General features: G+C 42.1%; 3 protein-coding genes across 8 annotated transcripts in view; 2 read left to right on the top strand and 1 right to left on the bottom strand.

Moving 5' to 3' along the window:
• The window catches only part of LOC122614788 (tyrosine-protein phosphatase Lar), a 118,093-nt gene extending 96,663 nt beyond the window's left edge, over nucleotides 1–21,430 (top strand). For 2 of the 5 annotated variants that reach the window (XM_043789444.1, XM_043789443.1), the window contains exons 7-20: nucleotides 258–494; nucleotides 553–699; nucleotides 775–1,050; nucleotides 1,332–1,355; nucleotides 4,715–4,815; nucleotides 5,745–5,937; nucleotides 7,113–7,263; nucleotides 7,357–7,493; nucleotides 9,640–9,936; nucleotides 15,778–15,917; nucleotides 16,029–19,370; nucleotides 19,435–19,545; nucleotides 19,611–19,916; nucleotides 19,985–21,430. In XM_043789444.1, the coding sequence (XP_043645379.1) occupies nucleotides 258–494; nucleotides 553–699; nucleotides 775–1,050; nucleotides 1,332–1,355; nucleotides 4,715–4,815; nucleotides 5,745–5,937; nucleotides 7,113–7,263; nucleotides 7,357–7,493; nucleotides 9,640–9,936; nucleotides 15,778–15,917; nucleotides 16,029–19,370; nucleotides 19,435–19,545; nucleotides 19,611–19,916; nucleotides 19,985–20,053 (5,531 nt within the window). In that variant the 3' untranslated portion in view covers nucleotides 20,054–21,430. Of the gene's footprint in view, nucleotides 1–257; nucleotides 495–552; nucleotides 700–774; nucleotides 1,060–1,331; nucleotides 1,356–4,714; nucleotides 4,816–5,744; nucleotides 5,938–7,112; nucleotides 7,264–7,356; nucleotides 7,494–9,639; nucleotides 9,937–15,777; nucleotides 15,918–16,028; nucleotides 19,371–19,434; nucleotides 19,546–19,610; nucleotides 19,917–19,984 lie in introns of all 5 variants that reach the window. The other 3 variants (XM_043789446.1, XM_043789445.1, XM_043789447.1) reach the window with 3 other exon arrangements.
• A 935-nt stretch (nucleotides 21,431–22,365) lies between these two features.
• On the top strand, nucleotides 22,366–23,250 carry LOC122612529. Its single transcript, XM_043786213.1, has 2 exons — nucleotides 22,366–22,498; nucleotides 22,559–23,250. The coding sequence occupies exons 1-2, from the start codon at nucleotides 22,463–22,465 to the stop codon at nucleotides 23,111–23,113; spliced, it is 591 nt and encodes a 196-aa protein (XP_043642148.1). The 5' UTR covers nucleotides 22,366–22,462; the 3' UTR covers nucleotides 23,114–23,250.
• Nucleotides 23,251–23,351: 101 nt separating this feature from the next.
• LOC122612528 (zinc finger protein 26) lies at nucleotides 23,352–26,928 on the bottom strand. 2 transcript variants are annotated; one of them, XM_043786211.1, is made up of 7 exons: nucleotides 26,722–26,928; nucleotides 26,468–26,589; nucleotides 25,952–26,173; nucleotides 25,425–25,893; nucleotides 24,566–25,366; nucleotides 24,058–24,515; nucleotides 23,352–23,935 (listed from the first exon to the last, which is right to left on the bottom strand). In XM_043786211.1, exons 1-7 carry the CDS (start codon nucleotides 26,828–26,830, stop codon nucleotides 23,600–23,602), a joined length of 2,517 nt encoding a protein of 838 aa, XP_043642146.1. In that variant the 5' UTR covers nucleotides 26,831–26,928; the 3' UTR covers nucleotides 23,352–23,599. The 2 variants fall into 2 exon arrangements, with proteins under 2 accessions (XP_043642146.1, XP_043642147.1); XM_043786212.1 differs by having other exon boundaries at nucleotides 24,566–25,363.
• Nucleotides 26,929–26,976: the final 48 nt, after the last annotated feature.

Raw genomic sequence — 26,976 nt, 5'->3', positions numbered from 1 at the left:
GAACAGTAGCTTATATATGAGACCAGGTAGTAAATTGCATCAGCTTTAGGGAGGTTCTACTATAAATGCACGTAAATGGTTTACCCATTAGTCAGGTAAGAGCTGAAGATATTGCAGCTGCTCTAGGAATATGTTTACAGGTAAATCTCCAATAAGCATAGATTCTTAGGTAGAACTTTAGTTGCATTAAATGTAAAATCGACCATAAATATAAACATATATCACATGCCTAACTTCAATCGTTCCCTCTTTTTTAGGTTTCCTGCAAATCGAAAACAGTCGCGAGGAGGATCAGGGCAAATACGAATGTGTAGCTGAGAACTCAATGGGCACGGAGCACTCGAAGGCCACCAATTTGTATGTGAAAGTCCGTCGTGTTCCGCCCACCTTCTCCCGCCCACCAGAGACCATCAGTGAGGTGATGTTGGGATCCAATCTGAATCTATCCTGCATAGCCGTCGGCTCACCCATGCCCCATGTCAAGTGGATGAAGGGTATGTCATTGTTGTACATGATGATGATCCAATGCTCAGTTACTCTTCCCCTATTCAGGCTCCGAAGATCTTACTCCCGAGAATGAGATGCCAATCGGGCGAAATGTCCTGCAGCTGATCAATATCCAGGAGAGCGCCAACTACACTTGCATAGCGGCCTCCACGCTGGGCCAAATCGATTCCGTTTCGGTGGTTAAAGTGCAATGTAAGTGGAGGTCTTACTAGTAGAGTGCGATGGTTGAGCGCAGTATTTACTTGGCAAACTGACAATCTTCCACAGCTCTGCCCACCGCACCCACCGATGTGCAAATCTCCGAGGTGACCGCCACTTCGGTGCGTCTGGAGTGGTCGTACAAGGGTCCCGAGGACTTGCAGTATTACGTGATCCAGTACAAGCCGAAGAACGCCAACCAGGCCTTCAGCGAGATTAGCGGCATCATCACCATGTACTATGTGGTCCGCGCCCTGAGTCCCTACACGGAGTACGAGTTCTACGTGATAGCCGTGAACAATATTGGACGCGGACCACCCTCGGCTCCAGCGACATGTACCACCGGTGAGACAAGTGAGTATCGCGGATGTGGGGATACCCCTCTTTATTTTCGGAGGACATTTAACTAACTGCTGCCTTCTCTCGCCTCGTCGTCTTTCACATGCTACACAAAGGACTTTTAACCAATTTCATTTTGAATTTGGAGTGCTTAGATCCGTTTTTATTTGCCTTGGTCCATTATGTCGGCAATCGTACTAACCCTTCTTGAAAATGTCTATTTGCCCTCTCTCTTTCTCTCTCTCTTTCTCTCTGTCTCGCTTTCTCACATGGCATTGCCTTCTCAGGCGATTTCTCATTCGGTGGCACAAGTAAGTATCCTTGGCAAACAAAATTTTATGGTTGGCCAAAAATTGGCAAAACAATTTCAATAACAATTGTTGAGCAGCGCAAATCCGACCCGAAAAATGTGAAAAGGGTATAAAAAGTAGAAAAAGAAGAAAATGTAAAATGGAGCAAAGAAAGCGGAATAACAAGTAGCTAGATAGAATCAAAGGTAAATGCAATGTAAAAAAAAATCGTTGCATACGCAGCTGCGATACAGAACCACGCGTCCTGGCGATATCCTGACGTATGCGCGTGAGGGGATGGGTGCGGGGTGGCGCCGCAGCTGGGGCTATGGGGGATATCCTCCCCCGTAAGTCCCATAAAGTTTGCATTGTTATGCGTTCGTTTGGATGCGGATGGCTGTGTCTGTGTGTGCGTGTGTGTGCTGGGTGCATGCAACGCTGTTTTAGTCCTGGCAATTCCCGCGTAAGCGTGCGCTTGTCTGACATGCCTTTCCGGCTACTTCTGCTTTTTCTGTGCTATCACAGGGTATGCTAGTAGCTAGTAGCTAGAAGCCCTGTATCACTGGCTTCGGCCTTACATCTATAGATATACAAAGTTCTGTGGAAATACTCCATCATTATTCTGAAGCTAATATGCTAATTCTAATAAGCTATTCTCATATTAATGTACTTCTCACCTTGGAATAATGTAAGACATTACTACTAGTAAGACATTTTTACTAGTTAGATATCAATTGGAAAGGGTCCGTATCAAAGGGTATTTCTCAATTCGGGCAGCTCGCTTCTTCCAGAAACAGCAGCAGCTGCAGTTGCATTTTTACCAGCAGATCCAGGAGCGTGTCGTACAAAAGTTGGAAACTTTTATTGCCGCAATTATGCTTATCGCTGCCCAATATCGTTTCGAAATAATATTCCGATGGCCACGTTTATGGGCGCTTAAAGCTGGGCTCCAGACGGGCATCCCACAGGACGGGCATCAGCAGGTCAACGTAATGCTTAACACGTGTCACTGGCTTAGGTAGCAGATGAGCCAAGTGGGTAATCCTAGGGTTTTCTCATGGCTAGTAACGCTACACTACAAAGAAGAGGAGTGCCTTAACTGAAATGGGGAGAAACGTAAGGTAGAGGCCATTTAAACACCTGTGTCCGGAAACATATATTACTTAAGTTTTAAGTTCTCAAAATGTTACCAATTCGTATTTTAAACTAAATCAGGTATCTCCTACTTCTTCATTGAAATTTAACTATAAGAACATTGAGTAAAATGCAAACGTCTTTCAGTGGATACACAGAATTGACCATTGCATTGATATATGTATATATCTGCCACCCAGCTTGGATAGCTTCTTAGCAGTCACAAGGCAGCAGTAAATTTGCAGGAGATTCTGCCTCTGCATTTGGTAAACCTACTCATTAATGTTTGTGAAAGCGTCTGAAAGCAGAAGCTGTTTTGAGGGGCAGTAATCAAAACCCACATTTTAAGTGCGGACCGCAATCGGGTCTGAGGCGAGAATTCAACGAGTCTTGAGCATATCCTTTCGTCAAGTAATCAGATATATGGCTTGCACATGCTCCTCCTGCCTCCCAACCTTGTGCGGATGAATATGGGAGCGGAGCTGGGGATGGAGATGGAGATGGAGATGGGGGCTACGATTTAGTGCTGTAAGCTGGTGCTATAAGGAGTAGGCGTGTGCGCTGGCATGCAAGGATACATATTAATGGAGCGTATCCGTATGTAATGGATATGCCCTTAAATGCAACTTACGTGATGCCCTGCATCCTGCTCCTCTACACACACACACACACACGGACACAGGGCTTCACAAGGCTGGGAGGAAATTTTTGTCTGAATCTATCGGTGAATCGGTGTGTGCGAGCTGCATGCAAATCTTGGCTATAACAAGCAATGGACCAGGCCAACACACACACCCACCCATATCCACACACTACTCGCAATTGGGGGTAGCACTTGGGTAACAGATGAGATGACTGCGATATAAATTGTGGATAAAACTGCTGCTGCACCGTTTGTGGATATTGCAGTAAAATTGTGAGAAATTGGAATTTATTGATTGGCCATTAACCAATCGGTTTACGAATCGGTTACACACACCACACATACCACACCCACCCATATCACACATAAGGAAAATTGAGTGATGGAGAATTCTACCACTAATTGCCATTCATGATGGGGCTGCTTGGTGGGGTTATCTTTTTCGCCGGCATGGGGGGGCGGCGTGGCATCAGAATGCCACCGATGATTTCGCGGCTGACAATGCAGTTGACCGACAAATTTCTGAAATGCATGCAAATGCATGACGAATAGCTAGATTCATGCTTCGCGGGAAATCATTTTTTGGGGCCGTGGTGGCGGCGAGCTCACACAAAAATCAGTTTATAAATGCAAAATTCTCTCTATAACAGCCGCTAGGCTCCAACGCGCCATAACAATTTGCCCAATTTTCCCCGGAAATGCAGACCCCAGCGCCCCCATGCCCACTGACCTCCACCTCCATCTCCACCTCCACCTCCTGCGACCATGAAACGCGACATGAAATACGCATCTCCAGCAGCAGGAGCAGAAGCTAAAACAACAACGGAGCGTACATTGGAAAAACAAATTGTGATGGATGGGGATTGTTTGCTGTGCAAAACATTTGCGATGCCCTAATGCCACAGAAAGCGCTCGAAAACACCCCCTCTTCGCCTCCTGGCTTCACTAGTTTCTCGATAATGGCATTTGTTTGTCGTCGTGCGCATTTCGCCCCAGAAAATCATTTAACAAAATTGCATATTTATGATTTTAGGGGGGAAATCGGGATGAATGGCGTGCTGGGCGGGCGGGCAGCATATTCTAAAATCATTTAATATAGACAGGAAGCTGAAACTAAAACCAGTTCCGAATAGTCAAATAAAGGTTGTATGCATTTAAAAGTTACATTTAACACTGTGGCGAAGGATGTAGCATTTAGGTAAGCAACTTACAGGGAAATTATGGCAGTTTTCGTTGGTGCATGCTACCCATCTATTTCTGGTAATAAGTAAACATAATTTAAGCTATGCAGATTTGAATTTACATAAAGTAAGGAAAAATGTAGTTATGGTGACATTATTATGAAAGAGTTGTTATCTAATCGAGTTCTGGTTTGGCTGGTGTAACCCAGAGCAAGTGCAAATAATCCTCAGGACTCCAAAGCCGGTATCCAATGAGTTTTCATAGGGCCAATGCATTTACAAAATTCGCTTAGCCAGACCACATACATAATATCTGGTGTGCAAGCTGCCATCCCAGCCAGCCTTTGGTATATGCCCAACCTTTGTCATGACAATGCTAATATAACCCATTTCCCGTTTCTGTCTTCCCCCTTCGACTGCAGAAATGGAAAGTGCACCACGTAATGTCCAAGTGCGCACGCTGAGCTCGTCCACGATGGTTATTACTTGGGAACCACCAGAGACGCCCAATGGACAAGTGAACGTAAGTACCTGGCATCAAGTGCGCATATTAAACGATAAGATCCGGCGTCCAAAGTCCGTACTCCGGGCTCCGGGATCCGGGTTCGGAACCCGCAGCCCGCAACCCGCAACCCGTAGCCCGGAGGTCGGAGTCCGACCAACGCACTTTGTCACGTCAGGCCCAATGGCTCGAATGGGTCGGATAGAGGGGCCCATCGAAGGGAAATTGGCAAAATGCCTTTAGCCATGTTCCGGGACACGAATGGCTGGCGGACGTTCGTATGCAAATCCTAGACACCTGTCTACGGGTCTCCGTTCCGAGTCGGCAATCGCTGTGGTCTCTCTGGGCCTTTTAGGCTCACAAATCTCCCAGCAGCAGCAATATATCATTTTCGGTTTATCAGTTAATGAAAGGTGAAAATCGGATTTGGAGTTTAGCTTCGAATGGCTTCAATTTCGTAGCTCTGCTGCGTTTCAGATCGTATTTTAATCTTGCATTTGTTAAGCGCAACTTGAAAGTAGTTTTTAACAATTTTAGTGTCAGCACAAGTTTTAACTCAATAAGCAGAGATTAAAATGTTAAAAAGAATTATTGGGAAAGAAGTTGCATTTAAATATTTGTTTGTCAAACATGCAATTTTGTCCTAAATTCCGTTTAACTATTTATACCCGTTACTCGTAAGGTAAAAGGTTATACTAGATTCCTTGAAAATTATGTAACAGGCAGGAGGAAGCGTTTCCGACCACAGTAAGTATATATATTCTTGATCAGGATCATGTCCGTCCGTCTGTCCGTCCGTATGAACGTCGAGATCTCAGGAACTATTAAAGCTAGAGGGTTAAGATTCAGATTCCGTCAGCGTTACATTCATAAAATATAAGCATATCTGTATGGAACAATATCAGTATGGAAGCCTCTAACTCCTTCACACTTTCGCTGGATCAAAACAGGGCTACAAGGTGTACTACACGACCAATTCGAATCAGCCGGAGGCCTCGTGGAACTCGCAGATGGTCGACAATAGCGAACTGACCACAGTCTCGGAGCTGACGCCCCACGCCATCTACACGGTCAGGGTTCAGGCCTACACATCGATGGGAGCCGGTCCAATGTCCACGCCGGTCCAGGTGAAGGCCCAGCAAGGTAAGCTAAGCCAAATTGATTGGGCCATCAGCTCCAATTAGGCACATGAAATACACACATCACTCACACTCGCACACACACATGCACGCATTTTGAATCGGGCACATTTTGCAATTTAATTGCTCAACTCAATCGGCCCACATAGATCACACCAATTATTTAATTATAATACAAAATGTCAGGCGAAACGTGTGTCCGTTCAATGAAATATTTATCTGCGTCCGAGCAAAACACCGACTGCACTTGTGGGCATGTCCGGCAGATATTCATTAACTGCTGCAATCAGTGGATGTGTATACATGTATACAAGTATCTGTATCTGTGTGTATGCAATTATATTGCATGCAAATGCATTGACCGAGTGCATCAGGGCGCTTAGGTGGGGGCGTGGCCAGTCGGACGGACTGACTTACTGCTGGTTGCGGCCATCTTAAGAAGCTTTAAGTGCAACAATAACTAACAAAACAGGGAGTCAACTTTGAACTGCGCCGACTTATTACTCCGGGTCATGTAAGCTGCAAAATATGTCCACTTCCTTTTAGGGTCGGACGTGACTTTGAGTTGGGGTTTAATTAGGGAATGTAACTTTTTAAGCCAATCTATGTACATCCAAAGCCATTTGGCAGTTCGAAATGATATCGTTTAATTCAATAAACCGAAAACTTCAAAGCGATGGCACGCCTCTTCTTCTTTGGCACCCCTGGGGAGCAGGAATATTTGAAAATTGATAATCATTTTCTCCCCCGGTTTTCCCAGATGGTTGCCGTGGTGGGCGCCGAAATATTCAAAAATATAGAATGGGCCGGGTGGGTTATTCGATGTTTGAATAGATGGACACATCTCAATCAATTTCATACCAAAACCAAATAGGAATTCAAAATGCTGATGCAGTGATTGGTGTGCGTGTGTCACCTCATCAGTATCAGGCAGCATTCTGAATTGGAAACCGAATCGGAATCGCTATCGCTTGGATCCATCGGCATGCAAACAAATGCCCCACATTGATTTGTTTGTATTTTATTTAATTTCCGTAATTTCCGTTTCATTATAACCAAACCAAAAACCAAATGCAATTCCCAACCGGCAAACAACGCACATCAACCCCTCGACGCCCCGACCCCCCCAAAAATATCCCCGAAAACGCCGGAATATGAAATACGGATATGTCTACAAAGGTGTGCCATCGCAACCGAGCAATTTCCGGGCAACCGATATCGGCGAGACCGCAGTCACACTGCAATGGACCAAGCCGACGCATTCCAGCGAGAATATCGTGCACTACGAGCTCTACTGGAATGACACATACGCCAATCAGGCCCATCACAAGTGAGTCCGGAGCTCGGAGTTTACCCCAAAATCCGAACGATGAAACCCGAAACCCCACATAGAGCAGTACTAAACCATGTGCTCCTCTTTCAGGCGCATTTCCAACTCGGAGGCGTACACCCTCGACGGACTGTACCCCGATACCCTCTACTACATCTGGCTGGCTGCAAGGTCGCAGCGGGGCGAGGGGGCCACCACCCCACCCATTCCGGTCCGCACTAAGCAATATGGTAAGTTGGCCAATCCGGCACTTAGCTGCGTAACTCCTTAAGTTAGTTCGAAACGCCGTAGACGTACAAGTTTCCATAGGCTTAAGTGCAGCGACAAGACTGATTGATTTCTATACGAGTCCACATATATATGATATATTAACCCCGATACATTGAACATGTGTCCATAAACATGTAGTTGATTATTCAGTTACTGCCCCCGAAACCAAAATGTCTGTGTGCGAAATAACTTTTATTGAGTTGTGCCTTCGTGGAATCAGGTAAAGAGTGAGTGAATGCAGTGAATACATGATTTTGGATGAGTGTTTCTGGTGTGCACTGAGTTTTATGCACCCAACCTCTCATATCTTGACTATACATACCAATATCGATATACACATATATATTGTTTGACATGTAATTGTTCTCGTTACTTGCAAGTTAGTTCTAAGCTTTAGTTCCTTAGATTATAAACTCTTGAATCGAACTAGAAACATTTTATTAGTTAGTTTGTACAAAACTACACTGATTACAAATACCTTACATAGATTACACATATATACGCAACATACATACATAGATATAAGACTTCTAGCATTACACACATAGAACAGAATATACTATATATTACAAATTAGAGTTGGGTAAACCGCAGTATTGTTTAATTGAACTGATATCCAAATGAAAAAAAACTAATGATTATTCCCCAAATATTTGCAATCTTAATATAACAATGCCACTGCGATCTGTTCAACTAATCCAAAACCAGACCAAAACCCACTGAACAATAGCCAACAGTCCACATCCACTTCAGACACAGAATTAGACCCAAACCAAAAACACCTTTTTCGTTTAAGTTGAGAAGCAAGCTGCACGATAATGTAATGCAAAATATGTGGGAAAATGCAAGAATATGAAAAGTAACCAATCTGTTATGGCACGCATACTTGAATTTGTGTATTGTGCAATGCCCGATTATATTCCATTTATTATTTGTGGCTCGCTGAGTGTTGAATCATGTAAATTGTGCCCAAACAATTTCCAACTTTAGACCACTATTTAAGTGCCAAAGTTCCTAATGCACTTCGCACTTCGCACATTGCACCAAGCACACTGCACACTGCACCAAAGCACTGAAACCACAAAACCGAAAACCGAAAATTCCTTAACTTCTCGTCTGCATCAGTGTCTAGAAAATTGATTTTGAATGATATTTTAATAGAGCGGCGCGAAGACAAACGCCGGAAGTGCAAAGTTCTTGGCAGCGGCATAAATATCACTTTTGGTTTCCATATTTGCACGTTTTGCATACTCGCATAATTAAAATGTAAATGGTTGTCTGTCTGTGCCACGCCACTTATTGCGGCTCAGACGGTTGCCATGAAGACAAGCCACAAAGTTATTTTGGAACTGTTCGTAGTTTGTAGTTTGAGCTTAATGTTGAGTTGCTCGCCGAATATTGCCGAAATACTAGATGCCCAATTACATTGTATTCCCATTTGAATGGTGCCCAGGGCACTCATGTTGTTCAGTTGAATAAATCATTTGCCATAGCAATTCTGCCTTTAAAATCGGCGCATTTTCAGATCCTTGGTTTCGTAGTTTATTGGGTTTTAGTTGTACCTCTCTTTATGTACCAGAGTATGCTAAATTCGAATGGTTTATGCAAATGAATGTCTTTCGTGTGTATGTAAATGTCGTTGCCTGAATGCTTAGTTAACGTTTATTTATTGTTTTTTAAGCTATGCATGCCATGGATTTTCCCTTCCGTAGAAGATAGTTGGGAAATGTTTCAGCTCAAAAAGTCGTTACCAAAAAATATGCACAAATTATTGACGGACGCAAAAGGAGTCAACATTATTTGCATAAACCATTGGAAATCTGCCTTGATATTCGAATTTATGTTTTGATATTTTTATGCCTATATAAACCATGTTATACCATATGATTTAATATTATTTCGCTTTACGGCTTTTTCGTTTCATGTTACCCCTTTTACTTTGGTTTGACAAAATATCTTTTGTATTATCTGCGCTAATTGCTGAACGCTATGAAAACCAACTCTCATATCCAAAACCTTGGCTATGCATCAACATCAATGAACCCCCATAAACCCAATCAAATCAATGCACACACAAATACGTTCCGTTCCCATCTATGTAATTAGTACCAGGTGCTCCGCCTCGAAATATCACCGCCATAGCCACCAGCTCGACGACCATATCCCTGAACTGGCTGCCTCCGCCCGTCGAGCGGTCGAACGGCCGGATCATATACTATAAGGTGTTCTTCGTGGAGGTGGGTCGCGAAGACGACGAGGCCACCACCTTGACCCTCAATATGACCAGCATTGTGCTGGACGAGCTGAAGCGCTGGACAGAGTACAAGATCTGGGTGCTGGCCGGCACCTCAGTAGGGGATGGGCCGCGGTCGCATCCCATAATTTTGCGCACCCAAGAGGATGGTATGTATGCCCATAACGATCTTACCTAAGCGTAAGTCCTATCGTAATGTTTCGTTTCGTTTCCCCGTTTAGTTACCTATTTACCTATTTTTATTTATAAATACCCCTAAGTTATACCCGACTCTTAGTTTTACATTTGTCCTAAGTTATGTTTGCTATTTTCTTATCTCGTTACCATTATCATCATCCCCTGAAAAGTATCAACCTGAAACTAATCGAACTTTGTACAATTTTTGAATTTTGATACCGGGAGCATTCACCACAGGAACTGCTGAACACTATGGAGCGTTATCTGATATATATGCAGATATCTATATATATATATATTTTTGTCAACCCAATTGAACCCTTTTAGTTTACGTGGTTTTGCCTCAATTACCAATTACCAATCAGCTGTATATAAATGTTTTGAAGCGACCTATATTTTGATTTGTAGTCTAGCCCAAAATATTATTTCATTGAATTTAAAGTCTGTCCGAATCTGGCTAATCAGACCAGTAATAAATTCTTTGCGAAGTGTAAGAGATCTACGGTTTTCATTTATATTTATGATCTGCAATCGCAACTTCAATACCTTGCCATCTGGTCTGATATTTTAACCAGCATAAACACAATTATGATCGCTTGGGATCCATTGGATATAGATTCGTATTGTTGAAAGCCACATATTTACTGTCTTTTAGCACCCAAACCTTGTCTTATTTATTATATATATTTATATTTATATTTTACGACCTTCTTACGTTATTATTTGTGAGAAATCGTTTTTATATTTCACTGAAATTTTATAAATCTACAAAATTATCTTATTGGCACTATGAAATTGCATATTTTTTGGCGCAATTTTTGACTACTTTTTTGCACAAAATCTCTTACGAAAAAAGAAATATCTCTTTTTAGAAGAACTCCTATGTATTGTGTACTATATGCAAGCAAACATAGTTTTGATCCTTTCACTTCTTGACTCGCAATCGTCTCGAGAAATGCACAACACCAAGATATATCTCTTAATAAAACTAAAGAATCGAATTTTATAAATAACTATTTTTGAATATAATGCATCAATTGTTTGTGGTAATTTGTAAAGCACCAAAAATCGCCATGAACTCCATGTAATCTTTTTGTATTTTTGGCATTTTCATATAGTTTTTGTAATCACAACCTTAACAACACGAACCTAATGCCCAAAACCAATACACAAATTTGATTTTAGGTTGTTTGCTTTAAATATTTTATTTATTTATTTGCATAATTAAATGTATGCAATTATAAATGTAAACACAGCACACGTACCTAAACGGAGGCTCTGGCCATAATAACCCTCTTTTTGAGCCCAATAAATTTCCCGCACATATTTCACTTTTTTATTCCGATGTTTACTCAACGCAAATAGCGCAAAATGTTTCGCTCTATTTGTTTATTATTTTTTTCTCAATTCACGCTCACCTGCATACACACCTTTGCCAGTACTACATCTACATGTGTGATATTTACATAAGTGCATACATATTTAATAACGTTTGCTAAAGCTCGGTGTACTATAATTTTGAGCTCTACCCCTATCTGTTTGGTTTTTGGCACACGGTTTTTGCACTTTGTCACCAGTGAAGCTCCACACATCCCGATCCCACCACGAATGCCCAAAAGCCCCGCAAATGTCGCACGTTTTTAAATGGGTTTTGTTTTTTGTCACTGCTATGCAAATAGCGAATCCAGCACAGCAAATGGCAAATCCTTAAATTGATTTCTGCACAAAATTAACCGAACTTTTTATTTACGCACATAATTTTGTATATTTTGTGTTGTTGACCCACTTTATTAAGTTTTATTTGCAATCACCTGCATGTTTGCACAGTTAACACATTTGCATATTTGCAATTTTCATCGTTGGCACCTGCCCCTACCATTTTTTGTCCGATCGAAATGTTTTTTGTTCCATAATTTAAATACTTAATTTGTTCAAGTATTACGTTGAACTTCAGTGGTATTGACCAGTGGTTCAAGACTAAAAACAGATCACATCAATGTAGCTTTGTTTTAATCCCATTATATAATACTTTTGTTCTCGCTCATGAATTCCTTGCAAAAAACATCCATTCTGATTTAAACAACCTTATATACTATGTACCTTCATTTGCTTGTTAGCTGTTAACTTGCCTGTACGACAGCAACCAGTTTTCTTTATAAAGTACCTACTCAATTTGTGTGTTTTAAGAGCTCAACACCATCTGAGTGTGGTGGCCCGTCACTTCATTTTGATTTGGCTAAGCACTGTAAATTAAACGTACTTATTCGTAAGCACCTTTAGTGTACGTCTCACTCGCTCCCTCTCGGTGTCACACTTCTATATCTTAGCTCACTCTAGATGTTATAATAAGCCTAGTCTTAAGTCTGCAGCACCGATAGCACCGCACCTCATGCACAGGCACACACAATGCGAAATGGAAGGACACTTATGTAAATAGGTGGATATTTTCCACTGAAATCACTTGCAGGGCGCACAGAAAGAAAATATCACCGGATTGAAACTTTACAGATCTATAAAACAGTAGTCTCTAGTAATATAACCCTTTGTAGCGGTGTTTACATTTCCCAATCGATTTCCAAGCGGGGAGATAACACTAATCAGCCCACATGTCGGCTACGTAATAATGCATTTCTCAAACTAAACGGAAAAATCCTCGGTTTGAACTAAAGAATCATCATAAAGAACTAAACTCATCCAGTCATATTTTCTCGCTATGCATTAACCCAGCAGCAATAAGAGCAGCACCAAAGCACCGCAACGGCATTGAGCTATCTGTGACTGACTTGAATTTCGTTTTAATTGTACTCAATTTGGCATATCCAGGGGCAAACGACCACATATCTCAAACCGAACCCGACTCCCTTCCGTTTCCTGCTTTCGCACTTGTAGCCAGCGGCTCACAAGCTGCAGTAGAAGCAGCTGGGCCAGCATTAAGGGTCAGCTCATGGTAGTGGTGCTGGTACTCAGTGTACATGGCACTGAATTTATCTTTTTTTTATCCTATTCTTGTACTCACTTTTATACCCTGTATTGTGGGAGCAATTTCTGTTTGCCGAAAGCTATAACGTTGATAAGCAGATCTTGGAAATATTTAAAAGGCCGAGAAGATGGAACGCTGCTTCTGACGAGTTTTGAAAAGACACGGATTTGTGTTCTCATTACAAAATTCGTATTCACATACCAAATTTCATATAGATCTGAAAGATATGTTTGTCATTTTATGTCAAGAAGATCTCGGGAACTATATTTCCTTTTCTGCGAAATTTCATATCATCAGAAACATGTTGCGGTCTGATAAGTGTCCTTTTTGGCTTGGAACACAATACCGGGTATTCAATAGTCGAGAGACCCGACTATTTCATTCCACTGGTCTTTCACTACTAATTTTTGTGTTTCGTATGTAGGGAGCGTATTTCGTTATGATGTGATGCGCTTGTTAGCTGCCACAGCACAAATGCAAATGCAAATGCATTCCACCTGTCTAAAGCTGGGCACTTGCTTTTCATTCCGCCACGTGTACCGCGTCCTCCTTCGTGCACCCAGACTCTCTCGCAGTCGTCCTGCCCACGTATAGCCCGAAAAATAAAAAGTAAAAAATAAAATAGAAAAATAAAATAAAAAATAAACCATATAGAACACATGCACCTACCATATAACATATAACATATAGAAGGAAAATGTTAAAAAATGAGCACCTCGAGCATTGGAAGCTTAGCACGCGCTCCTTGCTTTGTTTGTTCCATTCAGCACGGAAAGGAGCACGGGGAAGAAACACAAAATAGAGAACACTTCTACGGTAGCGTTTTAATTATTTTATATTTTTAGTGCACTGTGGGGAGTGCGGGTGGGGGCTGTCTATATGTGTGTGCAGGTATCTCACCTGGAGTGAATGGATGTGAAATGACAAAAAATGAGACAACGCTACGGCATTTGACCCCTTCCACCTGCTTCCTGATGAAAAAGTTAAGCAGACGAGCTGCCAGGCTGCAGGACACTAATGAAGCATAATTTAACTTTTTGCCCCGCCAGATGCATTTGAATAATTTGTATTATGCATTTATTTAACATTTTTAATGAACCCAAATGCAATGGTTGAGGGCAAGAAACCGCCGGGCGGGGAGTTATTGTACAAAAATAACGAATGGTATACATACATGTGTACGAAATTGTACAACATATTCATTGCAGCGGATCTCAAATTTGACATTTTAGATTAACGCGTATTAAGCTAAAAATTATGTAAAAAAACATTTAATTCTTATTAAAAATTGTGATATCAACGTCAGGTATTGCAAGTTAGTAAAATGTATTTTAAGGTAGTCTTAAGCTTTGTAAATAATTGGTTTGTTATCCTAAAACCAACTAAGGTAAGTTAGGCGTAAAACTTAAGTTAACCGATTAATAGCTAAATTTGGCTGCTTTGAAGCTACAAACTACCACATAAAAAAGGAAAACGGTTTTCAAAAGTCATAATAAAAACACTGTACAGTATCAAAACGGTGTGCCAACAAATATGTAGATTTTGTATCATGTTCTCCCTCTTCAGTTGTTCACCTTTCCTTTTCCGGATTTAAAACTATTTTTGTGCACTAGTTACCCTTTTTGGAACTGTATACTGTAAACTAAATACCTATATTTTATATCTTTTTTCACATACTATAAAAAACCAAATAACTTTGCTTGGCCACTCGCACCTTGCACCAATTGCTCTGTTTCGTGCACCTTTTTTTGAATGCAAATCAAAATGGAAAAAACCAAAAACAAAAATCATAAACCAAAATCTTTTTGAAACTTTTTGATGTGAATACGAAATTATTGCGAAATTTGATTTTTGAACGCAACCTTTAATGGATGGTGGTTTATATATATAATACATATAAAACATTTTAAAACTATTTAGAGAAAAAGAGTGAGTATATTTAATGGTTGACTATGTATTATGTTTAAGAATGCCCTATAGCAAACCTATTTATACTATACAATACATCTCTATTTCTATACCTATACTCTTTTTCCAAAAAACATATTTTTGAATTGGTCTAAAATCATTTGACCGATAACTAAAAAAAATCACATGTCTTCTGTTTTTTGATATGTTTCTCTATTTCAACGATTTTTGATAAATCTTACCAAACCATTTAAGAGGTCGACAAGGATTTTTGATGCTCCCACAGGCAGCACACGTGTATAAAAAATATATATAAACTATTTTTTGATTTTCCAATGTATGTTTTTTGCACACAACCAAGTAACAACTTTTTGAATGCTTACATGTTTGTTTTTGCTAAGTGAGACGAGTTGGACATCGAAATCCAATTGTTTCCGATACCCCATATTTTTGTGTACTTTTTTGACGCCATACTCTTAAGTAATGGTCTATACTATAAACTTATTATATATCAAGGTATAATCTGCACCCCCTATAAACTGTGAGCACCAATTGAGCAACCCCTTCTATATGCAAACTATATAGCGCCTAAGCAGCACTTTGGTTGTTTGGTTTCTCCAGTTCCCACTCCTAATTTTATTTAAATCAGTTTTTGTCTGTGTTGTGGTGATGGCATTGACTTGGAACTAGGTTTGTTCTGGCTCTGTACTTCCAACATATATCATTTATGTATTACTTCTAGGGTCTAATATCTTAGTAATAGTTGCCATAGTTTTCTGTACTACAATGTTAAGTAAGTTAGTTGTAACCACCATAGCCCATAAATTGGCATAAGTTAAGCTATCTTTAATGTTAATATTTCAAGTTGTTTACACTACTGTGAGTGCTCTCATCTAATCGTCATTTTCCTCGTCGTCGCCTTTAGTGCCCGGCGACCCGCAAGATGTGAAGGCCACGCCTTTGAACTCTACATCGATCCATGTCAGCTGGAAGCCGCCTCTCGAAAAAGATCGCAATGGCATCATCCGTGGGTATCATATACACGCCCAGGAGCTGCGAGATGAGGTAAGCTTTTAGGCAGTTTTTTGGATATTTAAACAAACGATTTTCTATACGCTTTCACTTCCTTACTGTGTTATTCATTTTGATTCACAAAACTCTTAATTTCGCAATCAGGGCAAGGGCTTTCTGAACGAACCTTTCAAGTTTGATGTGGTGGACACGCTGGAATTCAATGTAACTGGCTTGCAGCCGGATACAAAGTACTCCATTCAGGTGGCGGCATTAACTCGTAAAGGGGACGGTGACCGGAGTGCAGCGATTGTGGTCAAAACTCCTGGCGGTGTACCAGTTCGACCAACTGTGAGTCTGAAGATCATGGAGCGGGAACCGATCGTGTCCATCGAGCTAGAATGGGAGCGCCCGGCGCAGACCTACGGTGAATTGCGTGGCTATCGACTTCGGTGGGGCGTCAAGGACCAGGCTTTGAAGGAGGAGATGCTCTCAGGACCTCAAATGACCAAGAAACGCTTTGATAACCTGGAACGCGGGGTAGAGTACGAATTCCGTGTGGCAGGCAGCAACCATATCGGTATTGGACAAGAGACGGTGAAAATATTTCAAACACCAGAAGGAACACCAGGTGGACCGCCCTCAAACATCACCATTCGCTTCCAAACGCCGGATGTACTATGCGTGACCTGGGATCCACCAACTAGGGAGCACCGGAATGGCATAATCACCCGCTACGATGTCCAGTTTCACAAGAAAATCGATCATGGCCTTGGTTCCGAGCGAAATATGACTCTCCGAAAGGCGGTGTTCACAAATCTGGAGGAAAACACCGAGTATATCTTCCGGGTGAGGGCTTATACGAAGCAGGGAGCTGGTCCTTTTAGCGACAAGTTAATCGTGGAGACAGAACGTGACATGGGTCGAGCACCGATGTCCCTGCAGGCAGAGGCGACCTCGGAGCAAACGGCAGAGATCTGGTGGGAACCGGTAACAAGTCGTGGCAAGTTGCTCGGCTACAAGATCTTTTACACCATGACAGCTGTTGAGGATCTGGACGATTGGCAAACCAAAACCGTTGGACTCACAGAATCCGCTGATCTAGTTAATCTCGAGAAATTTGCCCAATATGCCGTGGCCATTGCGGCCAGGTTCAAGAACGGATTGGGACGTCTTAGTGAGAAGGTTACGGTACGAATCAAACCGGAGGATGTGCCGCTTAATCTTCGTGCTCACGATGTCAGCACCCATTCGATGACCTTGAGTTGGTCACCACCCATTCGCCTAACTCCGGTCAACTACAAGATCAGCTTTGATGCCATGAAGGTGTTTGTGGACTCACAGGGATTCTCCCAGACCCAGATCGTTCCCAAGAGAGAGATCATCCTTAAGCACTATGTGAAGACCCACACGATCAACGAACTCAGTCCGTTTACCACCTACAATGTGAATGTGAGTGCCATTCCCTCGGATTATTCTTACCGCCCGCCCACAAAGATTACGGTCACAACGCAAATGGCTGCACCTCAGCCTATGGTAAAACCGGATTTCTACGGCGTTGTTAATGGAGAGGAAATTCTGGTGATACTGCCCCAAGCTTCGGAGGAATACGGTCCCATATCGCACTATTATTTGGTGGTGGTCCCGGAGGACAAGTCCAATCTGCACAAGATACCCGATCAGTTCCTTACCGATGATCTCTTGCCGGGCAGGAACAAACCGGAGCGTCCAAATGCGCCGTACATTGCAGCCAAGTTCCCGCAGCGTTCCATTCCGTTCACATTTCACCTGGGATCTGGTGATGACTATCATAACTTTACGAATCGCAAGTTGGAGCGAGAGAAGCGCTACCGCATCTTTGTGCGGGCGGTGGTGGATACGCCACAGAAGCACCTGTACACCTCCAGTCCCTTCTCCGAGTTTCTATCGCTGGACATGAGGGAAGCTCCGCCAGGTGAGCGGCCCCACCGACCCGATCCCAATTGGCCCGCGGAGCCGGAAGTGTCGGTTAACCGCAACAAGGACGAGCCGGAGATTCTGTGGGTGGTGCTGCCCCTAATGGTGTCCACCTTCATCGTGTCCACCGCGCTGATTGTTCTCTGTGTGGTGAAGCGTCGCCGTCAGCCATGCAAGACTCCGGATCAGGCGGCCGTTACAAGGCCCCTGATGGCCGCTGACCTGGGAGCCGGACCTACTCCCAGCGATCCCGTTGACATGAGGCGCTTGAACTTCCAGACGCCCGGTATGATCTCCCATCCGCCCATACCCATATCTGAGTTTGCTAACCACATCGAACGACTTAAGTCCAATGACAATCAGAAGTTTTCGCAGGAGTACGAAAGCATTGAGCCGGGCCAGCAGTTCACTTGGGATAACTCCAATCTGGAGCACAACAAGTCCAAAAACCGCTATGCCAATGTCACCGCCTACGACCATTCACGTGTCCAGTTGCCAGCGGTGGAGGGTGTGGTTGGATCAGATTACATTAATGCCAATTACTGTGACGGCTATCGGAAGCACAATGCCTATGTGGCAACCCAAGGTCCGTTGCAGGAGACCTTTGTGGACTTCTGGCGCATGTGCTGGGAACTGAAAACGGCTACCATTGTGATGATGACGCGATTGGAGGAACGAACACGCATAAAGTGCGATCAGTATTGGCCGACTCGTGGAACGGAGACCTATGGCCAGATCTTTGTGACCATCACGGAGACACAGGAACTGGCCACCTACAGCATCCGTACGTTCCAGTTGTGCCGGCAGGGCTTCAACGATCGGCGTGAGATCAAGCAGCTGCAGTTCACCGCCTGGCCAGATCATGGAGTGCCCGATCATCCGGCTCCCTTCCTTCAATTCTTGCGCCGGTGTCGCGCCCTTACGCCACCGGAATCGGGACCCGTGATTGTTCACTGCTCAGCTGGAGTGGGCCGAACTGGCTGTTACATTGTAATCGATTCGATGTTGGAACGTATGAAACACGAGAAGATTATCGACATCTATGGACATGTAACCTGCTTGCGGGCGCAACGGAACTACATGGTGCAGACGGAGGATCAGTATATCTTCATCCATGACGCCATCTTGGAGGCCATCATATGTGGGGTAACGGAGGTGCCGGCTCGCAATCTACACACCCACCTTCAGAAGCTACTGATCACGGAACCCGGCGAAACTATCTCGGGCATGGAGGTGGAGTTCAAGAAGCTTTCTAACGTCAAGATGGACTCGTCCAAGTTCGTAACGGCCAATCTGCCATGCAACAAGCACAAGAACCGCTTAGTCCATATTCTGCCGTACGAATCAAGTCGCGTCTACCTCACCCCTATCCATGGAATCGAGGGAAGCGACTATGTCAACGCCAGCTTCATCGACGGCTATCGATACCGATCCGCTTACATCGCCGCACAAGGTCCTGTGCAGGATGCCGCTGAGGACTTTTGGCGCATGCTCTGGGAGCACAACTCCACCATTGTGGTCATGCTGACCAAGCTCAAGGAAATGGGCAGGGTAAGCCCCCTTCTTGCGCCATAATACAGTGATTATTTATATTCATTAAACACTACATCCGCAGGAGAAATGCTTCCAGTACTGGCCCCATGAGAGATCCGTACGCTATCAGTATTATGTCGTGGATCCCATTGCTGAGTACAACATGCCGCAGTACAAGCTGCGTGAATTTAAGGTGAGCACCAATTACTTTATTGTCAGTTTACAGCATAAACCTAATTTAATCATCCCCGCCACTAGGTCACAGATGCACGAGATGGCTCATCGCGCACCGTCCGCCAGTTTCAGTTCATCGATTGGCCGGAGCAGGGTGTGCCCAAGTCGGGCGAAGGCTTCATCGACTTCATCGGGCAGGTGCACAAGACCAAGGAGCAGTTTGGCCAGGATGGACCCATTACCGTGCACTGTTCAGCGGGCGTGGGACGATCGGGGGTCTTTATCACTCTAAGCATCGTTCTGGAACGTATGCAGTACGAGGGAGTACTGGATGTCTTCCAGACAGTGCGTATTCTGCGTTCCCAGCGTCCGGCCATGGTACAAACCGAGGTGGGTATTGCACTGGCTTCTTCAGCGACAAAGAAAAATGGTTTATTAAACTTCTATAATTCCCGTAGGATCAATACCACTTCTGCTATCGCGCTGCATTGGAGTACTTGGGCTCATTCGACAACTATGCAAACTGAGGGCATTTCTCAATGGGTTTGCCCGGCCTAAGCTAAAATTTCATCGGCCCTGCGTTCGCTGCATACTTATTTCGTACTCTACGCATAATACGCATTTACGATATACATGGATATCATAACTCTAAAGTATTATAGCCAGCTACTGCCCACACTTACTTAATACACCTATACTTATATACGTGGATATGTTTAGTTGATAAGCGCACCCCCGCCCGCAGGTTATGTTACCATTACGATTGTTTGGGGGACTCGATCTTTTAATGCGTTCTATTTTAATGATAATGTAAACTAAAGAAGACTGTTACACGTTTAATTATCAAACTTTAGATACCCACATGCACTTCTATGTACGTGCATCAAGATTTTGCTCGCTAATGAAGAAGGATGTCAATCAACTTTTTGTTCGTGGGGCTGCCGTCGAAATGACCATGAATTGTGCGCGTCACAGGAAACCGATACATATTTGAACTAAGGACTTGGTAGCTATTAGTCTTACTGCCTAAATCGAATCTCTAACGGAAGCATAGGGTTGAAAGTAGAAGCCATTTTAAATAAATCAAAAACTTCTGGCGATTTGGCAGCAAAATCCAATCGAAATTATGATATAAACACGTATGAGTAATACAATCAATCAAACACTGCTATGTTAATCAGTTTTTTTGCCTCGGTTGTTGGAAACCAGTAAGAACGGTCCGTGCAATTAGTCAAAAGGCTTGCATAGCGCATATTTAATAAGGCAGCTAGATTCTAAAATTAGTTTTCAAACACAACTTACGTTCTGATCTCCCTGAAAAAACACGAACTTTATGGACTGATCGATGTCTAGGTAGCTAACAGGCAGTTCAAATTTTATAGACCGATAAGACAGACCTCAGACGCAACTTCCAGGCAAGCAGCTATTGAAACTTCAACCTCATTCCCTTGACTTTTCTATTCAGTTTCCTAGTACATTCCTGTATATACCACAGTCGATACCCGAGCTAGCCACGTATTTATGTGTATTTAAGATTGAAAAGCAGTTATTGTACCTAAGGTGTATGAAGACATAGATAATAACCAAGCAAACAGATTAGAATGATAACTGTAGATATGTACTGTAGCATATAATTTTTACCATAAAATAGAGCGACACACGCGAATATAAATATAAATCGAGACATTGGCAATAGGTGTTAAGGTACATAATAATGTATATAACTGATAAGCTGTTTTGCAAAACGTTTGAATTCGGCCTCGTAATTATACATAAATATATAAAAAGTTAGCAAGCAAATGCTTAAAAGCAAACACTAAATTATTAGCTGAAACACATGTTAAACCACCATAGTCATATGTAAACTAAATATTTATACGAAATAAAAGTATTTGTTATAACTACTTTAGCATGTTGCCCCTGCCAATTGGATCGGAAATGTTAGGAAGTAGTAAATTTTGAGACGATGCTGGCCGGCTGGGCGCATTTGGAGTAAAACGAGAGATACTAAATTAAACTATAGCGCTAGCAAAAATAGATGTCTAGATAAAGGTACCCCCACAGAGAGTTGCAATCGTATTAAACATAACATATACATAAATTGAAATGTACGATTATATTGTATATTACACAAATCTGCCGGCTTGTCAAATTTTGTTAAGATATAAATTGTTTTGTATGTTTTACGAAATAGAAAGATATAAAAATTTTAAAGGTAATACGATACACAAACAAGCAAACAATATAATGATTATACTAATCAAGCAAACAGAAGAGCGTATGTATTTCGCATTAAAGTATGGGTAAGGATGTCATATTATGTTTAAAAGTACCATACAAATACTATATCATTTTCAAAAAACTGCAAACTGAATGATCAGAAATAATAAAAGATGAAATTAAAACCCGTGCCTTTAATTTTAATTATTACTCGTAGAGTAAACGGTTACAGTAAGTTCTATGCATAGTCGGAGAGACGGACTTGGTCAGGTCGACTTGGCTATTGATGCTGATATATATATATACTTTATATGGTCGGAAACGCTTCCTTCTGCCTGTTACATACTTTTTAACAAATCTAGTATACCCTTTTACTCTACGAGTATCGGGTATAATAAATTCCGGTCAGAAATTTTCGTATTCAAACGTTATCGGTAGTGCAATTATTAATGTAACATTATATTAATATTCTTCAGAGCATTTCCTACACTTTTCCGTTGGAATGCCCCCCCAAGACATTATACGGAAAGTTCAATAGCATCTGAAAATAGTTTCGTTTCTAGTTTCTAATCGACTTTCCTTTATCTCATTAGACAATTCATCATATAAAGAAAATATTTCATGAAAGAAATAAACGATTTACTGATAGCGACATGTGTATAAAAAGCCTATCTCTGCGTAAATTTATTTGAGTCGAATTAAATCATTTGTTGAAGATGCGGTGTATGTATATACTTGTCATATCTGCTGTGGTAAATATTAAAACACAGCAAATCGGATCACATTGTTTTAACGCAATGAATATTCCACAGAGTCTGGCCTGTGCTGCTCCTCCAAAATCGCAAAATGAGATTCTAGCTCATTTCTTTGGCTATGCCGAGACCATACGTGGCATTCAAATTCATAACATGATGAGCCTCACCATCAACTTCGTGCAGCATGTTGTGGACAGCGTTCCCGCTGAGCATCGCGGACCGGGAACCGCTACTCTTCAGGCCTATGCCAACAAAGGCAAGAGTCTCCGCTTGAGAGGCACCACTGGCGAGAAATATATGTACATCTACGAACTGCAACAGGTATTTGAAGGACTCAACAACAAGCTGAGTCAATCAGCGCCTGAATCGCAGGTGATTGGAATGAGCTTATTGGGTTTACTAGGCGTTAGCAGTGAATTCGTCAGGGAGGATGAGCATCTCCATAATAAGTTTGTGGAAGGTGCCATCCAAATGAAAGCTATGTTGACTCCGGCCACTATAGGTCGGGAAAGTGAGCTTTTCAATGCAATCAACGAATACACCGTTTCTACTGATATACAGCAGCACGAACCTCTCTTTGTAAAAATCATGAGCTTCAAGGAAAGGTTCTAAACATATGCACTTAAGTCAATAAAAAATTTAAACAACAAGGAATGATAAGTAAAAGCGGATTATTTTTTTTGCTTAGGGTGACAGCACACCGGCATTATATTGTTATCACAAATCGCTTTCGAGGTTGGCAATGAAAGAGAGGTTGCTCTTATTCAAAATATCATCCTAATAATTCACTCACTGATAAGAAATGTTTTGAATAATTTTAGAAGTCCCATTATATTAGTCCACCATTGAGTGTATTTTTAATAGCAGATACGTATATTTTCATGGACTTTGTTGGAACATAATTGAAGACTTAGAAATTAATGATAATTCATGGCAATATCAATGTTAATTTCTTATGGATCCAGATCCTACTTTCTGATGAATAAATCATCGTGTTTTTCAAAAAAATACGATCTATATCGAAATGGCGTTATCCAATTGGTTCAAAAATAAACACAGTAAAGATATTGTACCTTAAAAAAAAACAAAACAAAACAATTAATTTATACCCTTTGCAGTTTCTGGTTGGGTTGAGTCGGTTTGATCACGTTGGGACAAAATGTTGAGCGGGTCTTCACTGCGTAGATAGCCGTTGTGCTCTGGATGATGCTCGAACACCACCTCTCCCCTAATGACCCGCACGCGGGGACCATGGGCTCGAGCAGTGAACTTCACCTTCCCACATGTGTCTGGCCGGAGACGACGATGGGCACGTAAGCCGCTGACAACTACGAAGTATTTATCGCATCCGTAGCATTTATACCGCTTCATTCCAATATGACGCGATAGATGGGAAATTAAAGTTTCCCGGTGAGTAAAGTCTAACGAGCAAATCTGGAAAGGAAACAGTAAGATTTTTATAAATCAAAAAGCTAATATCTAGTTTCTCCAGAGTAAGCATAATCCCTTATTTTATAAACCAAAAGGCGTTTCTTAACGATATAGACCCTTCTCACCTTGCACTTAAATGGTTTCTCTCCGGTGTGGCGACGGTGATGAACTCGCACTTGTCCAGGAGTTCGGAAACGTGTATCACAGTAGTTGCACTTGTGAGGCAGTTCTCCCGTGTGTATTGACTTGTGGATGCGGAGGGCTCCAAAAGTAGTAAACACTTTGGAGCATTCGGTGCACTGGAACTGTGTACAATTCAGTTGATTGTTTTTGGACTTCTTGGAGCCTTTTGATGTTTGCTTATTTACACTTGTCGGCGATAAACCTTTGTTAACAGGAATATTAGATAGTGCGGAAGTCTGATCTGTTAAAGGAGCAACCCCTCCGGATACAAGAAAAGGCGAATTAACAGTATTGTGTACTTCGGGAGGAATCACAGGCGATTGTGGATTTGATTCCACAATCGTAGCCGATGGCACATTCACTTTTTCAGTTGCAGCATTTCCTGAGTCCTGTGAAAGTACTGAAAAGGGAATTAGTAAATGCTTTTCAAAATGATTTGAGTTTACTTACTTTTAGAAGGCATTAAGACCACTTTAAGAGTGTTACACTTTTCATCCGTTAAGTCATGCTTGCTAGCCAGATGCGTACGAAATGCGCAATGCTTCTCGAAAATTCGCTGGCATAGCGGACAAGTCCACATAAAACGATATAGCGGGTACTGGATCTGCAGCCCCTTGGCCACCATAAAAGACAACGCATTGAGGATCAGTTCTACGGGTCTGGGTGCATCCGTAGCAGATGGCGTTGATTCATTAATCTTTACTTTGGAGGATTGTAGCACTGTTCCTGGCAGTGGCAATGTCTTTTCAATGGAGCGAATTTGATTACGAAATTCATTGATTATCTTCATGGACTCGGGTCTGCTCTCGGATTTGTTAAATGCGTCGACAAGGAAGCACGATGATCGACTGTGAGTTTGGGGTGTTAACACAGTCCTAACAGTATCAGGAGTAGCAATACTTGGAGGATTATCAACAGAACTGACGGTACTTATACTTATCGCCTGCGGAATCTTTATGACGTTGGTTAAATTCTCCGTACCATTCACAGTTACAGTAAACGAATTCTTAGGGACAGTTGGAGCTTGACCTGGCATCTTAAAGATTTTTGTGTTGGCGGGCAACTTGATGACCATGCAGTTACTAGGTAACACTTTCAGTATATTGGCTGAAATTGAAGAATTTGTATGTGCCACAGAGTCTTGGTTACAAATTGGAAGAATATTTGAATTATCGGAAATCACTGCGTGAAGAGATTTTTTGTTAAGAGATTCCGCGTTAGATGTTGGTAGTCCATTTCGCTTAACACCTGCTTAGAAGGTGTATGTATTTAAATAATTATTTTAAATTATTATTGCAAAAAAACTAACTTTTTAAGTCCAACTGCATTTTGGTGGAGCTCAAAGCTGGCAGGCGCAGTTTATTCCTTAACGGAGTAGGTATGGCTGGCCAGATCGTACCATTTGACTGTTCCTCCTTAATGCTCACATCTGGTATTTCGTAGTCCTGTAGCTCCAATTTTATGTTAAGGGGGGGGTTGTCTTCCAATAGCATTTGATCTCTATCGTCTGCGTTAAGGGGCTCCTCTTTTATCTGCACATTGCAAAAAGACTTTGAAGGCACCGGCGTACTAACTGCCACAAGTTCCGGCTTCGGAGATAGCCCCTGTCTGAAATCCACACGTCTGCAATCGTCCTGGCTCTGCTTCCTATGCAAATTAAGACTCTGTTTGGAATCAAAATGTCGACGACAAATGGAACAAACAAAGCGATATATGTAAACGTGCCGTTGCATATGGCGAGCCAGGTCGTCCGCACCTTTTGCCAAAAAATCGCAAACCTAAGCAGTTTACTGTTTAATCAATCTGTGGTTGAAAGTTTAATACAGATGAGCTCACCCTACAGCAAAACACATGTCCCGGCTGGGAGTGTTGACGATATTCATGCTCAAGAATCTTTTCGAGAGTATCCAACCATATGCCACAGCCCAGGCGACAGAAATGAAAGTTCATTTCATGGTGGACCTGGTGCCCTGATATATCCAGTTGGCTTTTAAACTTGTACTGGCAAATATTGCAATCTTTTGGGGTTGGGTTGTTTTCCAATGGAGATGCAAATATCTGGAGGTGTAAAAGTATTAGCTAATTTGATTTGTTTCATAATTTTGTATTTTTAAGTTAAAAAAGACAATTTAGATATATACTTTTAAATACGCTAGATTATTATAAAAACATAAATACATATGATTAATTGTGAAAATATGACATACTTATCTACTGTATATATTAGTTTAGATTTTTGAATCTGAATTCTTGCTTATAAATAAAATTGAATACCGAAACGGGATCCTCGAAACCCCGTTTCCACTACGCCCCTTGTGCACGAATGTGCTTTTTTAGGTTATGTATATTTACCTGTTGCTGATCAAGTCCAAGACTGGCGATAAATAGCCGCTCGTCCTCGGAACGCAAACGATCCCTAATCGGCACTGTTATCATTTGAGTTCCCTCGTCCAAAATTTTCAGCGTATCACATGCTGTAGGGTGGACAAATTTAACAAGAATTAAAAGTTAACGGTAAAGTGCGTAATAGAATAGCAGCGACACCAACACTACAGCACCTAGCAGCACTCACACACACATGCATGTGAGCAGCATTGCAAGCTTACCGCTCAGAATTTTGACGGCACTGTGCGGCACTTCGTCCTGCGGCTCTAACTTGATCTTGGTGTCCTCCATGTCTATCTCCCCCTTGGCCAGCGCCAAATTCGCCTGCATTTCGCTCCGATCAGAGAATATCAGATCAACAACTATCAATATCAAGAAGAAGAGAGCAGCAGCGCAATAAATACCGCTGTATACCGCTGCGATCAGAAGAGGACTATCGAAATGGACGGCGTTGCCAGATCCAGCGAAGGAACTAT

Source organism: Drosophila teissieri, chromosome 2R (genome assembly GCF_016746235.2).
Source record: "Drosophila teissieri strain GT53w chromosome 2R, Prin_Dtei_1.1, whole genome shotgun sequence".
Lineage (NCBI taxonomy): Eukaryota > Metazoa > Arthropoda > Insecta > Diptera > Drosophilidae > Drosophila > Drosophila teissieri.
This window is presented reverse-complemented; position numbering and strand designations above follow the sequence as displayed.

Bases quoted from the DNA above. Each gene is read 5' to 3' on its own strand.
- LOC122612529 (XM_043786213.1), top strand. From the start codon at position 22,463: ATGCGGTGTATGTATATACTTGTCATATCTGCTGTG. The intron at 22,499-22,558 runs GTAAATATTAAA...AATATTCCACAG, and splicing joins TACTTGTCATATCTGCTGTG to AGTCTGGCCTGTGCTGCTCC.
- LOC122612528 (XM_043786211.1), bottom strand. From the start codon at position 26,830: ATGCAGGCGAATTTGGCGCTGGCCAAGGGGGAGATAGACATGGAGGAC. The intron at 25,894-25,951 runs GTGAGCTCATCT...TAAACTGCTTAG, and splicing joins GACATGTGTTTTGCTGTAGG to GTTTGCGATTTTTTGGCAAA. The intron at 23,936-24,057 runs GTGAGAAGGGTC...TTTCCTTTCCAG, and splicing joins AGAAACCATTTAAGTGCAAG to ATTTGCTCGTTAGACTTTAC.